Source organism: Nomascus leucogenys, chromosome 7b (genome assembly GCF_006542625.1).
Source record: "Nomascus leucogenys isolate Asia chromosome 7b, Asia_NLE_v1, whole genome shotgun sequence".
Classification (NCBI taxonomy): Eukaryota; Metazoa; Chordata; class Mammalia; order Primates; family Hylobatidae; genus Nomascus; species Nomascus leucogenys.
In genome coordinates this window covers 61,636,346-61,650,212 of record NC_044387.1, presented here as the reverse complement: position 1 = coordinate 61,650,212, position 13,867 = coordinate 61,636,346, and the positions used below count along the sequence as shown (strand labels likewise).

The following is a 13,867-nucleotide window of genomic DNA, read 5'->3' as shown; positions in this document are numbered from 1 at the left end:
ACTGGACTTAATTATTTTGGTGCTCACACTGTCCCAGATTTGGAGGGAGCCCCTACAAATTGCCTCCTTTGTCCTTGTCATAGTCTCCTTTATTTATTTATATTGAGACAGAGTTTTGCTCTTGTTGCCCAGGCTAGAGTGCAGTGTTGTGATCTCTGCTCACTGCAACCTCTGCCTCCTGGGTTCAAGCGATTCTCCTGCCTCAGGAGGTCAAGACTGCAATGAGCCATGATTGCACCACTGCACTCCAGCCTGGGCGACGGAGTGACACTCTGTCTCAAAAAAAGAAAAAAAGGGCTATAGGAAGAAACTAAAGCTTAGAAGTGACAATAGCCAGGAGAAACAAGTAAAACAAACAAAAACCAATTATGTCAAACAGCCATTTTCCTTTTTGTTTGTATTACACCAAAAATGTCATTTAATTCCCCTGAAACCAATTATGAGGAGGAATTTGCTATTAATGCAGTTATGTGTGAAAGAATGTCATTCATGTGCAAATGAATGGTTTAAGCTTTCACATATTGTCCAATAATCAAGGGAACCAACAAAGTTATTTGTTTTGAAACCTAATTAACTTTTATAAATTATAAATGTAATAGTTAACTACAGATGCAACCATAATCCAAACACCTTATGTAGCATTTTGTGTATTTCTTACCAGACCTCCTTTTTCTTAACTATTTATTTTTTTTTTATTAGAGACAGAGACTCACTACATTGCCCAGACTGGTGTTGAACTCCTAGGCTCAAGCAATCCACCCACTTCAGCTTCCCAAAGTGCTGGAAGTACAGGCCTGAGATACCATGCCTGGTCTCCCCACTTCTAATATGCATATTGTCATAATAGTAGTCTCATGTACATATAATTTTGTTCTCGTCTTTTTTTCTTGACCAGTATCTACAATATTGTTATATAATTTTTAGTTATTATTCCATAATTGACTTTACCATTTCTGTCTTTCTAGAAGTCACCTTAGCTTCTAGACTAGTGGATGGCAGGTACAAATAAAAATCCAGTTAATATTTTTGTTCAAACAGTATAACTTTACCCACAGGCTGTGTTTTTCCCCCTTTGGGATAGATTATAAAATTTGGATGAATGGGTTAAGTAGTTTAAGTATCTTTAATAGACCTAGTAGATATTGTCAGTTAGAATCTCTGTGTGATTACAGCATTGCTTGCTTTCAGCATTTTGGTGGTTTAAATTGTTTTTCAAAAATAAATAGGTAGAAGTTAAAGCCTTAATGTTTTAGTTTTGTCTTTGGTTATTATGGGGTTGAATATTTTTTCATGTTTGCTAAGTTAAATTTCTCCTTTTTGTAAATTACCTGTCAATGTTCTTTTGCATATTTAAATTTATATTGAACATCTGATATAATAGGATTTTCCAAAGTCATGAGAAGCTGTTGCCTAGAACTGGAATGACCTATTTTATATTATGTGAAACCTGTAGAAAAACCTGTAGAACCTGGGAAGGAGCTATTCTATCCCTGTATTCCATAATCTAGTCTACCTGGCTAAAAAATTATAGCCAACTAAGAAAGGGTTCTACATTCTGGATTATTTCCTTTCTTAGTGTTGAGAAAGTTGGTATTTTAGCTTTATGGAGACTGTTAGCCTTACTGTTGAAATGAGCTGGCAAAGCCTTGTCTGTTGATACTAGTATATTAGACCCTAGAGTGTTTCTGAGTGATGGTTCTTGACTGTATTTACTCTCATATATAAAAGCATTTTCTCTTTAAAATTTCAATGAGCAGGCCAGGTGCTGTGGCTCACGCCTGTAATCCCAGCACTTTGGGAGGCTGAGGCAGGCAGATCACCTGAGGTCAGGAGTTCAAGACCAGCCTGACCAACATGCAGAAATCAAAAATACAAAAAAATTAGCCAGGTGTGGTGGCGCATGACTGTAATCCCAGCTACTCGGGAAGCTGAGGCAGGAGAATCGCTTGAACCCAGGAGGCAGAGGTTGCAGTGAGCTGAGATCGAGCTATTGTACTCCAGCCTGGGCAACAAGAGCAAAACTCCATCTCAATAAATAAATAAATAAATAAATAAATAATAATAAATTCAGTGAGCATTCTAGAAATGTGGTATTTAATAGATCTTTAGATAGCATAGTTCTGCTCATGGTTTGTTATATGTCACTCATGCTCACATTCTCCTCATTTTGACTTTAGATAAGAGTGCTACTACAGTGACCCAGGAGAATAGCATGTTAGCCCACTTGAGGGTCTCCAGGCTTCTCTAAGTTGTTAGTTAGCCTTTGGTGATTCCCTGGAGGCCCAGCTGCTGCTCTCTGTTAGCGGGTTCTCATTCAGTTATTTTTATGTACTCATTCATTTATTTAATCTTTCATTCATAGATATTTTTTGATCCTTCTCTAAAGGCACTGACAACTTTGAAATGTCACATAGGCCACAGGTGTATTTGCCAACTGCGAAAGGCATTTTTCATCCCTTTTCCCTTCTGAATTGACTTCTCCTTCCTACCCACAGGTCCCATGCCATCATGCTGCCTTCAGTTGTCTGAAGTTCTTAAAGTAACACTACCAATGCCTGTTTGTCCCTAGAATAGCCTGGGTCCAAAATTGAGCTCCCTCCTGGCCTTCATTGAGCTTAATGTCTTTGTTGTCTTGGTGGAGTGATATCAGTGGTAAATAGAGGAAAATATCCTTATGTTAGATATTTTTCCAGGGAAGCACATTGCTACTTCTATTGCTATCCATAATGCCCTCCAGTATGACAGAGGAATAGAAGTTAGCAACTTGGTACCTAATTTCTCAGGCATTGCTAACTCTGAAACAATTGTAGATTTAGAAATCTGCAACTCTGGATTATACAATAAAGACTAAGATACGGCCCCTTAAGATATCTTTTAATTTGGAAAAACAACAACATGGCTTCATTTAGTAATATTGAACATATTTTAGGTGCTAGATATTGGTGATTAAAATGTTCGAGACATTCTTTTTATCTTTGGAATTCATAGTTAGTGGTAGAAGGACATATAAACATGCTATTTTCCGCCAGCATGTAAATTAAGACAACGTAGATGTGAGAATGCTTAGAACCCATTTGGAATTAGGCTGGTTTCACAGGGAAGGTGGTATTTATGCTGGACCTGGAAAGGTTGACTTGGGAAGATTGAGAGCAGATTTTATGGGTTAAGATTCAGTGCAGATTTCTTTTCTCTTTCACTGAGAGCCTGTGGAAGATTTTAAGGCGGGAATGCTATAGTCAGATCTCTGTGTCAGAAAGTGGCCATATGAAGCAAATTGGAGTGTGGAGAGTGTTGTCAGGATGCCATTTGGGAAGCTATTGTATAGTAATTCCTGGACTGTATAGAGGGACTTTGGGATGGTTTTGTTAGAAGAATAGGATGAAGACTTGTCTTGGGGCTGTGCTTGCATTGTAAGCCCACCATTTGCTGTTATGATTATTGTTTACATGCTTACTTTTAACTAGAATTGGACAGTGACAGAGATTATAGAAGACTGAAGCCCTTTCTCTTGCCATCCACTCAGCAGCATCACAACTACCAGCAACAGGGCGAAAGGTCTCCAGTGGAAATAAGACTCAGGAAATGATTTCAATACATAATGCAGAGAGAATCAACATTACTTCATGTGGGGGAAAAAGAATGATAGTTGAGAAAAGGCTCACAAGAGACTTTGGGATTTGGTGGGATTGACGAAACAGAACAGTCTGATTCCAGATTTTAGGCATGTAGAATGGGAGGGTCATAGGCAAAAAGGTGGGAAAGTGCAGAAATGACATGTTCAGGCCCCAAGGGTGCCTCAGGCTGGCTGGAGCACAGTTACTAATGGGACATTTGGGTGGGATGTAGTCCAATGAGAAAAAGTTGCAACATTGGTTGGATCCAAAAATGTACATGGGTCTAGGCTACTCTGGGCACACTGCCTGTGGGTTACCCTGCTTCACAAGGAGCAGCCAATCTGCAATAAAAATAAAAATTAAAACATTAAAACAAAGTGTACATGATCTAGATTTTTGGACTTTATACTGGTGGTGGTTAGAAACCGCTAAGGATTTTGGTAAGAATTTTGTGGTCAAATCCATTTTAGGAAGACAAGATTTTAGGGAGCATCAAGGATGCACTAGAAGCTTTAAGAGCCCAAAAAGCAGGAATTCTAGGTATGAGGAGGCAGTTGCAATTTTCTATCCTTGGGCTACAGAGGGCTCAGTCATGTCAATGAGAATCTGAGAAGTTGGCCAAGGCTGCACAGATACACAGTGATGCGGTGGGGGCACGAACCCAAGACTTGCATGCTCTAAAGGTCATGCATTTTCAGTTCTACCTTGAGATCAGAGAAAATGAAGATGAGGCGGAAGGGATTTGAGGATTACAAAGTCAAAGGTGGAATTCAAGGGAGCATTTTCCATCCAGATATATGTAGAAGCCAATTTTCAGGGAATTACAGAGGAACTGGGTAACAATGAAATGGCTTCTCAAGTTATTATAATGATTGAATGGTAGATTAACCTGGTCACTTGCTATGCAGATGTTTCATTTCCTAACTGTCTAAAAATCCTGCATCTAATATTATTTTTGCTCTCATATCTACCCCTTTTCTGCTCAGATGGTTACTTGTTTTTTCCTGTAGGTTCCCCAGTGTTATTCATGGCCCTGAGACAGTGAGTGTGAAGCTGAGTGTCAGTTAGTGACATGTGTTTAGTCTTTCTTTCGTCACTGGCTCATTCATGATGAATTTTTATTAATCTTGGAGAAAGGCAGAAGTTGACTTTTGAGACAACTCTACCATAATAAGCTTAGTAAAAACACTAGGACTAGCAAAATCTTTGTATTTCTTCATTTGTAGAGTAAAACTATAGGCTTCATTCCTATAGTAAACTTAACAAAATAAAATTAGCACCAATAAAAATATAATAAAATCTATATTATGTGAAAATATTTTAGTACACAAATACTACTCATTAATTGGCTTAGAATTTGGGGGTTGCCATTGAAGAGCATTCCTCAATTTTTTTTTTAATTCTACCCTTAGAAATTTTTTCTTCTGGAATATGTACATCTCTAGTCGTATTAATACCAGTTGTGTGCTTTGTGTTTTATTCCTTATTAGGGCATCATTGCAGAATACAACAAAATCAATGATGTAAAGGAAGATGATGACACGGAGAAGTTTAAAGAAGCCATTGTGAAATTTCATAGGCTGTTTGGGATGCCGGAGGAAGAGAAACTCGTCAACTATTACTCTTGCAGCTATTGGAAGGGGAAGGTCCCCCGTCAGGGTTGGATGTACCTCAGCATTAACCACCTTTGCTTTTATTCTTTTCTTATGGGAAGGGAAGGTAAGTCATCTAAAATTTCAGTAGGAAACTTTGGAAAGTCTACCGAGGTTTGCCCTGAACTCATAAACCACATCAAAATATCAGAAATAAATCTATAGTTATAAGTAAGTCAATACTAATTTTTTTTTACTACTGAAGTGAATTTAATTATTTTTCAGTTCAAAATGGTCACTAAGTAATAAAGATTCACTAAAGGTGTAATTAATTCAGTAGACATGGATTAAATCTATAATTCTGACCTCAGAATTCACATGGCCCAGATTTACCTCTTAAAATGAACAAGCAAAACAAATATGGTTTTATAAACTCAAAGGAGTTAAGTGGGATGGGGAAGTAGGGTTGTGAGATTGCAATATCTTGAAAGAGTTTTCAGGAATCAGATGTTGACCCAGGCTTGTTCCTTGTGCTCAGCAAAACTGGTCATCCGGTGGGTAGACATCACTCAGCTCGAGAAGAATGCCACCCTGCTTCTGCCTGATGTGATCAAAGTGAGCACACGGTCCAGTGAGCATTTCTTCTCTGTATTCCTCAACATCAACGAGACCTTCAAGTTAATGGAGCAGCTTGCCAACATAGCCATGAGGCAACTGTTAGACAATGAGGGATTTGAACAAGATAGATCCCTGCCCAAACTCAAAAGGAAATCTCCTAAAAAAGTGTCTGCTCTAAAACGGTGGGTGATAGAGACCTTTAGAAATGAGAAACTCACTCATTCATTTATTCAGTGTAACCTTTTCTGACCATCTTCAAGGGTTCTGAACACTCTTCTGTGTGTAGATACAAAACTAAAAAAGACTAGCTGAGGTGCTACCAGTTCAGAAAGTGAGACAGACATGACCTGCTCCAACACAAGGCAGCAGGCACTCTTCTGGTCTTGTGAACACAGTGCTGTGGGTGCACACATGGGGAGTGGTAGCCTCAGCCCAGATGGGGAAGAGTGGGTAAGAAAGGCCTCTCAGTGGAGGCTGCTTTGAGCTGGGCTCTGAAGAGGTGATAGAAGTTACCTGTGCAGCTACATATCCATGCCTGGATTTTTCAGGCAGAGGGAAGATGACGATGGGGGAAACACAAGGGAAAACACAGAGAGAAGTAACTTTGTCACATGGCTAGTAGGTGGCAGGGCATGGGATGAGGAGAGGCTGCAGAGAAGACTCAACATCTGAATGTGAGAGCAGAGCTAGAGAGAGGGTGATGGAAAGTTGATGCCCCATGTACCTGGAATTATCCTTCATCAACACAGGGAATGAGAGAAGGAAGAGCATGTCCAAGGGATACGATAGCTCAGTTTTGATTATGTTGAATTGAGGTGCCTGTAGCTCATCTAATTAGAGATCAGTCCAGTAAGATATACAAAATTGGAAATCATTGATGTGCATTTGGTAGTTGAAATCTGACCAGAGGTCTTTGTAATTAAGATGTCCTTGGTGATTTGAGACATGTTCAAAAGAGCAGTGTAAGACAGATGCTGCTACTGCAGTGGATCAAATAAAAAATAAAAGACAAGGAAAGGGAACTAGGCAAATACAGACTTCATTTTCAAGAAATTCAGTGGTAAAGGAGGGGAGGATTGCTTTTTTTTTTTTAAGAATGAAAAAGATTTGGACATAGTATCAAATGAAGGAGGCAGATGGGAAGAGTATTTTGGTGAGGGTAGGTGTGGGGACAGGAAGGGACATAAAGTTGTAAGAAAATTGATAATTTAAAAAGTGATATTTTGCAGAGAAAGCATGGAAAGGATGCTTGTGTGTCCTGATATAATACCTCTTCCTTTGGAATGGAGAGGAAGCAAGAGTAGGTGAGGATGGAGGTGACTTTGGAGACAGAAGGGAAGGAATTGGAGGGAGCTTCTGCATCATGGCCCTTTGTTCTATGAAGTCAGAAACTAGACCATCAAGAGGCTGATGTCAGGTAGAAGCTTGAGGGGAGAGGTTTAAACAACTGACATGATGAGCAAAAACAAAGAACTCATTAGAGAAAAGATAGTAGTTAACCGAAGACCCAACTAAGGTCAGAAGCCATAGTTGCCCAAGGTGAGTTGTTTCTGTGTCATTTCCTGCAGTTTTGTTGTCGATTTGGGGTAGACACTGAGGCCCAGTGGATTCATGTGGCTGGTTTGCATTCTCATTAGGTCTTAAAAGATAAGGCCCCCACTAAAGTGGCTTGGATAAAAGTAAATGCAGTGACCTCTTTACAGTGTATTGCATTTCTTTAGAAAGAGGAGGAGTTTCCTGTTCAGGCATATTTTTGCTATGTTTCTTGAACATTTACAGACATTGATTGTAAGTGACTATGCAAGGGACTGAAATATAGTAAGATAATTTTATTATGCTTTTGGGTCATTAGCTTGGGGTTAACTTCAATATAAAGAAAGCTGAGAAGCGGGGGATGAGTCTAGCAAGATTGAGGAGGGGAAAAATGGGTTGGGGGATCTTCTGCTGCTGCATAATTTAGAAGGTGTGGAAACATTTTTCTTATGTGAATTATAATTATTGCTTTCCAGTGATCTTGATGCCAGGGCAAAGAGTGAGAGATACCGTGCACTTTTCCGGCTGCCCAAAGATGAAAAATTAGATGGCCACACAGACTGCACCCTCTGGACTCCATTTAACAAAATGCACATTTTGGGGCAGATGTTTGTGTCCACAAATTACATCTGTTTTACCAGCAAGGAGGAGAACTTATGTAGCCTCATTATCCCGCTCCGTGAGGTAAGTATCTGATAAAAATTGATATTTTAAGTTTCATTTGCAATACTTCTGTGGGTGAACCAGGAATAATTCTTTTACCAACAATTGGTTGGCTTTTGACAGAGGTGAATGTTCATGTGTCTTTGGTGGCACCTGCACTCTTTCATTTGTTGTCACTGCTGTGACTCTGGGACCTGTGAGATCTCCTCTTCCAGAAGCTGCATGGGGTTTTTTAATGTAGGTTTTGTTTTTATTTTATATTATTAGAGACAGTCTCACTCTGTCACCCAGACTGGAGTGCAGTGGCATGATCTCAGCTCACTGCAACCTCCACCCCCCAGGTTCAAGCGATTCTCCTGCCTCAGCCTCCTGAGTAACTAACTAATTTTTGTATTTTTAGGACAGACGGAGTTTCACCATGTTGGGCAGGCTGGCCTCAAACTCCTGGCCTCAGGTGATCCACCCACCTTGGCCTCCCAAAGTGCTGGGATTACAGACATGAGCCACTGTGCCCGGCCTAAATGTAGGTTTTATTACAATTCAGCTTGACAAGGCCAGCAATCAGGGGATGAGTGCTATTGAAATAGCTTGTTTTATGCACAGATCCTGAGAGGCAAGGGCATGCCACACTATGTGCTGGGCCACATGTGGAAGCACCATGGTCAGAGGAGGCAGGAGGGAAAGAAAATGTGGGCAAGATCCTTTATGTGATTTCAAGGGAAGAAATGGGCTACACCGAGTAAACAGGCTTAGGCTTGGATAGTTGGAACAATTTTGGTGGGCTCTGGGGAATAGGGGTCATCCCTAGTTGTCCCTGGGTTAAAAAGGGCAGGGAAATAGTAGTCTTGAGTATGAGCATTCAATAAAGGAAGTGGTTGAGGTGTGGGCTGCAGATTGGTTGATTTGCTTTGAAAGCAATTTTCTAGAAATTGGCTAGCCCTGGGAAGGGTAATCCCTCCAGGGTCAGCAAGGCCCCCAAGATGTCAAAGCATCAAATACAGAAACTAGGAAACGTGTTTATTGTACCTGGCTCACGGTCTGAGGGCACCCTGGTCTAAAGGAGACAGTCTAGGTTGTGAGTGAGAAAGCCACGTGTTTGTTCAGCTCTGCTCCGCTGATTTCCTGTGTTAGAACCATCATGCTGCTGCTCACAATGGTAGATTCCTGAGTCCATCCCAGATCTTCTGAATCTGTATCTCTGCAAGTTTTAGATCTCTGTTTTAATAAATTTACAGGCCAATTCTTATGCACAGTAAAGTCTAAGAAACATTATTATCGTTCTGGGGTGGAGGTGGGTTCCATCCTAACTCCAGGATGATAGCTTACTCTGGTACTTGTCTGGAAGCTTTGCCTTGAGGCTTGGAGTTGACAAAGACCCCAGGTTAGGATGTCAGAGAAAGCGCAATGCAGGGGCCAGCAGCCCTGCAGTTTCTAACCTGAACTCTTCCAACCTACCCTGGTCCTTTCTAGAAGCTAAGGTGGCCAGAGGCTTTGGGTATTTGATCAGGATTGTCCCCTTGCTAACATCCCTTTAGCAAAGGATTCAGGTTTCTCTCTGCCTTCTTTTTCTTTTTCTTTTTTTAATTAGGCATAGTTTCTTCTTTTCTTGTTTTAAGAGTAATATATCTTTATCCCAGAATTTGTAAAAGTACAGACAAATAAAGAGAAAAGTCCCCCCTAGTTCCACTGTTCAGAGAGGACTACTGTTAACATTCTATTGTACAGCTTTCTAGTTTTTTCTCTGCATTGCTGTGTATATGTCATTTATATAATTTAGATGTAAAACACTTTATAGGGAATTTTTATTTTTACTTATTTCCTTTAACATTGAGTATATCTTAAAGTGTCCTTCAAATCATTAAATATTCTTCTATAGGCCAGGTATGGTGGCTCACACCTGTAATCCCAGAACTTTGGGAAGCCGGGGCAGGAGGATTGCTTGAGGCCAGGAGTTCAAAGACCAGCCTAGGCAACATAGCAAGGCCCCATCTCTCCAAAAAATTAAAAATTTAAAAAAATTAGCTGGGGGCCGGGCGCGGTGGCTCACGCTTGTAATCCCAGCACTTTGGGAGGCTGAGGCGGGTGGATCACGAGGTCAGGAGATCGAGACCACAGTGAAACCCCATCTCTACTAAAAATACAAAAAATTAGCCGGGCATGGTGGCGGGCGCCTGTAGTCCCAGCTACTCGGAGAGGCTGAGGCAGGAGAATGGCGTGAACCCGGGAGGCGGAGCTTGCAGTGAGCTGAGATCGCGCCACTGCACTCCAGCCTGGGTGACAGAGCGCTCCGTCTCAAAAAAAATAAAAAATTAGCTGGGGATGGTGATGTGCTCCTGTAGTCCTAGCTACTTGGGAGGCTAAAGTGGGAGGATCACTTGAGCCCAGGAGTTTGAGATCACAGTGAGCTATGATCGAACCACTGCACTCCAGCTTGGGTGACAGAGCAAGACCTTATCTCTAAAAAATAAAAGATTTAAAAATATAGATATATATATATATTTTTCTACAACGTAATTTTTTTTTAAGAGATAGGGGCCTTGGTCTATTGCACAGAGTAGACATGAACTCCTAGGCTCAAATGAGCCTCCTGCTTTAGTCCCATGAGTAGCTGAGATTACAGGCATACACCATCACATCCATATCACAATTAAATTTTAAATCCTGCAGTTTATTCCATGAAGTATATACATAATTTATTCATTCAGTTACCTATGGTTGGACCTTTCTGTTGCTTCTAGTTTTCTCTCAAATACATGTATAATTTTCTTTAAGTTATAAATTGCAAACAGAAGTCGAACTGTGAATCAAAAAGAATGAAAAATGTTAGGCAACTGACAAATCTAGCTCTCCTTGTCATAGAGTCAACTAATTGTAGTTATAACACATTTTAAGGCCAAGATATGTTGTGGGTAAATTCTGACAGGAATAATGTAACAGTTTTACATTTGACTGTGAAATGTATTTTGTAAGTTTTTCCACCAAATTTACCTTCTTAGTAGTTTTTGCTATAGGATGTTACTAAACATAATTTTCTTCACCAAATCTGAATGTAATTTTCTTCATCAAGTGCTACTCAAATGTAGTAAAGCAGCATTACCTGTACCAGCTAGGGAAACCAATTCTGGGATTCAGAATACCATGAATGTGCTATTTATGACCTGAATGAGTCATCACTCTCAGTTTATCCAGAGGGAAATGAGGAGCAGAGAGGGTCTGGAAGCTGCTATCAAGACATCTGCTGTCCTGCTGGTCCTTCTGGTCTCCACCTCCCGGGTGTTAGAGCCAGCTAGCTCTGTTTACATTTTAGTGCGATTTAGAATACACTGTTGAGATCTTGGAGGAATTGAGAGAATGGTGATTAATATTCTCAACCTCTCTTCTGCTTGCTAGTTTTCTCTAGTAGAGCATAGATAATAATAAATATGACTATATTTTGGGGTGAATCAGAAGAGAGGCAGTCTGCAGAGGTAGCATTTAGAAATCAAGCTTGTTGTGGTTGGAAGGCGCAGCTTTAAAGAAGCACTTAGTGAGACGGCAGTGCCTTTTCTTTGAACTGATGACTCTGTGAAGTATTAATGGTAGAGCCCCACCCCAACTAATGGAAGAAGCAAAAGACTTAATGTAATTTTTATTACCTTTAGGTAACAATAATGTCAGAAGAGCAATGGGGGCACCTCCACCATCCATGTGGGGTCTGAATGGAGGGTGCCCTCCACGTGAGCTGGGTACCTTTCATAACTGAGTCAGGCTGCTTGACATCCCTGGGAACATTACATCCTACACGGAATGCCCACTTTTAAGATTGTATAGACCAAGAATTGTTGTTTCACTTAATTTGTTTAAATAAATAAGCTGAAATATTGACTGGAGGTTTTTAACATACATTCTACATATTGACTTAAGGTAGACCCAGTCAACAGATGTTAAGCATTTATCCAGGATCATGTTGCTACAGATTTTGAAGAAATTATTAAGCCAGCAAGAGAAGGAATTTTTTTTTTTTTTCGATACAGGGTCTCTCACACAGTCATCCAAGCTGGAGTGCGGTGGCACATTCTTGGTTCACTGCAGCCTCCTCTTCCACCTCCTGGGATCAAGTGATTGTCCTGCCTCAGCCACCTGAGTAGCTAGAATTATGGGTGTGCGCCACCACACACAGCTAATTTTTGCATTTTTAGTAGAGATGGGGTTTCATCATGTTGGCCAGGCTGGTCTTGAACTCCTGAGCTCAAGTGATCTGACTGCTTAGGCCTCCCAAAGTGCTGGGATTACAGGCGTGAGCCACGTGCCTAGCCTTTTTTTTCATTCGTAAATTACTTTCCAGTGTTTCATATTAAACACCAAGACTTGATTAAGTTGCAGTCTCTTTTATAACTCAAATTGGTCATGAAAATATGTCTCGTTATATTGTAGCAGACTCTAATATAATTGTTCTCCTTTCCTGGTGGCGGGGAGCTTATGTGATAGAGTTCTGCTAGAACTCATTTATCAGTGAGAAACATTTTATAAGCCGTCTGAGCATTTATATGTTTTATGTGGGAGCTTTCTTGTTTCTGTATACATGCTCCAGCTAGAGGAAGGAATTTTTCACTTTGACTTTATCAAGATCCACATAGCTAACTGCATTTTAGACACATAATGTAACCTTTCATCTCCACGGCGTTTTCCATTTATCCCAGACACCTCATGACCAAAAGAGCCAGTAAAAATTTGATGTGAGAAAAGGGGCTTTTGTGGATTTTAAAAAATAAGTATTCTTTAATACATGCCTTAAATGTTATGGGAAAATTCTTTTCATGAAAAGGAGGTATTTCCCTTTGTTATCTAGCATTTATTGCATTAGAAAGAAAATTCTTATGTACAACTTCAGGTGTCTCAGAAGATTCCTTTAATATATATAAATATATATTTTTAATATTCTATAATGTATGTTTAATATATAATGTATATGTCATATATTAACACATATATTTAATATAGATATTAAAAGAATCTTATATATATTCTAACACATATATTCTGAAAACAGCAGTCAGATGCTACACTTTTTCCCTTGATGGACCCCAGGCAGACCTATTTTTTTAGGTATGCAAGAGTTTTTAGACAACTTCAATAGGTTACTTAGTCTTCAGTAGGGAAAACATTTCTAAGTTGTGCTTTGGAGGAAATATATTTCACATGAAAATGCTAATTAACAACTTAAAGTTTAACCTGTCTAGACTGCTTGCAGGTAGAAATGAAGAAGGGAAAAAAGATCTTAGCTTTCAGTATATTGTCAGAGCTGCTGCAAATAAACCATTTTTCTAGTGCTTGCCTTGAGATTTGTTTTCTAATGTGCTAAAGAGAAAAGTTTTAATGCGTTTATCCTAGTTTCTAGTTGATGAAAATTCTATTATAAATCACCCATATATGTCTTCAGTTTAGAGCTAAATTTCCCCCATGTGGTAGGCCTCGGCACACACACGTGTGCATGCACACACACACACAGTCTGGTAGTTCAGATAGTGTTGCAATTAAGCTGTTTACATTCTTTACATGTCTGTTCGGAATAGAACCTTTAAAACTTTGTAGTGATAGAAGGTGAAGGATGAAAAGCCCTGGAGTCTAAAAGAAACATTTGAAGGATTGGTGGTGTTTTGAAAACCATTCCAACATTAAGCTTGGTACAAGGAACCAGATCATGGTTTGTTTTCTGTCTCTTATGGCTGATGAAGCAGCTAGGAGCCCTCTCTCTTATAGCTCCATGAAATTTTAATGAAAATCAAATAATTCCTTGATAGCAAGGTTTCTCAACCTTGGAGCTATTGACATTTTGGGATGGGCTTTCATTGGGGTGGAGTGGGATGG

The 13,867-nt window shown here is 39.8% G+C and overlaps 1 protein-coding gene across 2 annotated transcripts in view; it reads left to right on the top strand.

Moving 5' to 3' along the window:
• TBC1D9 (TBC1 domain family member 9) overlaps window positions 1-13,867 on the top strand; it is a 134,680-nt gene that overhangs the window by 71,040 nt on the left and 49,773 nt on the right. For both annotated transcript variants that reach the window (XM_003257743.3, XM_030816182.1), the window contains 3 exons: window positions 5,105-5,333; window positions 5,745-6,006; window positions 7,834-8,041. In XM_003257743.3, the coding sequence (XP_003257791.1) occupies window positions 5,105-5,333; window positions 5,745-6,006; window positions 7,834-8,041 (699 nt within the window). The remainder of the gene's footprint in view (window positions 1-5,104; window positions 5,334-5,744; window positions 6,007-7,833; window positions 8,042-13,867) is intronic.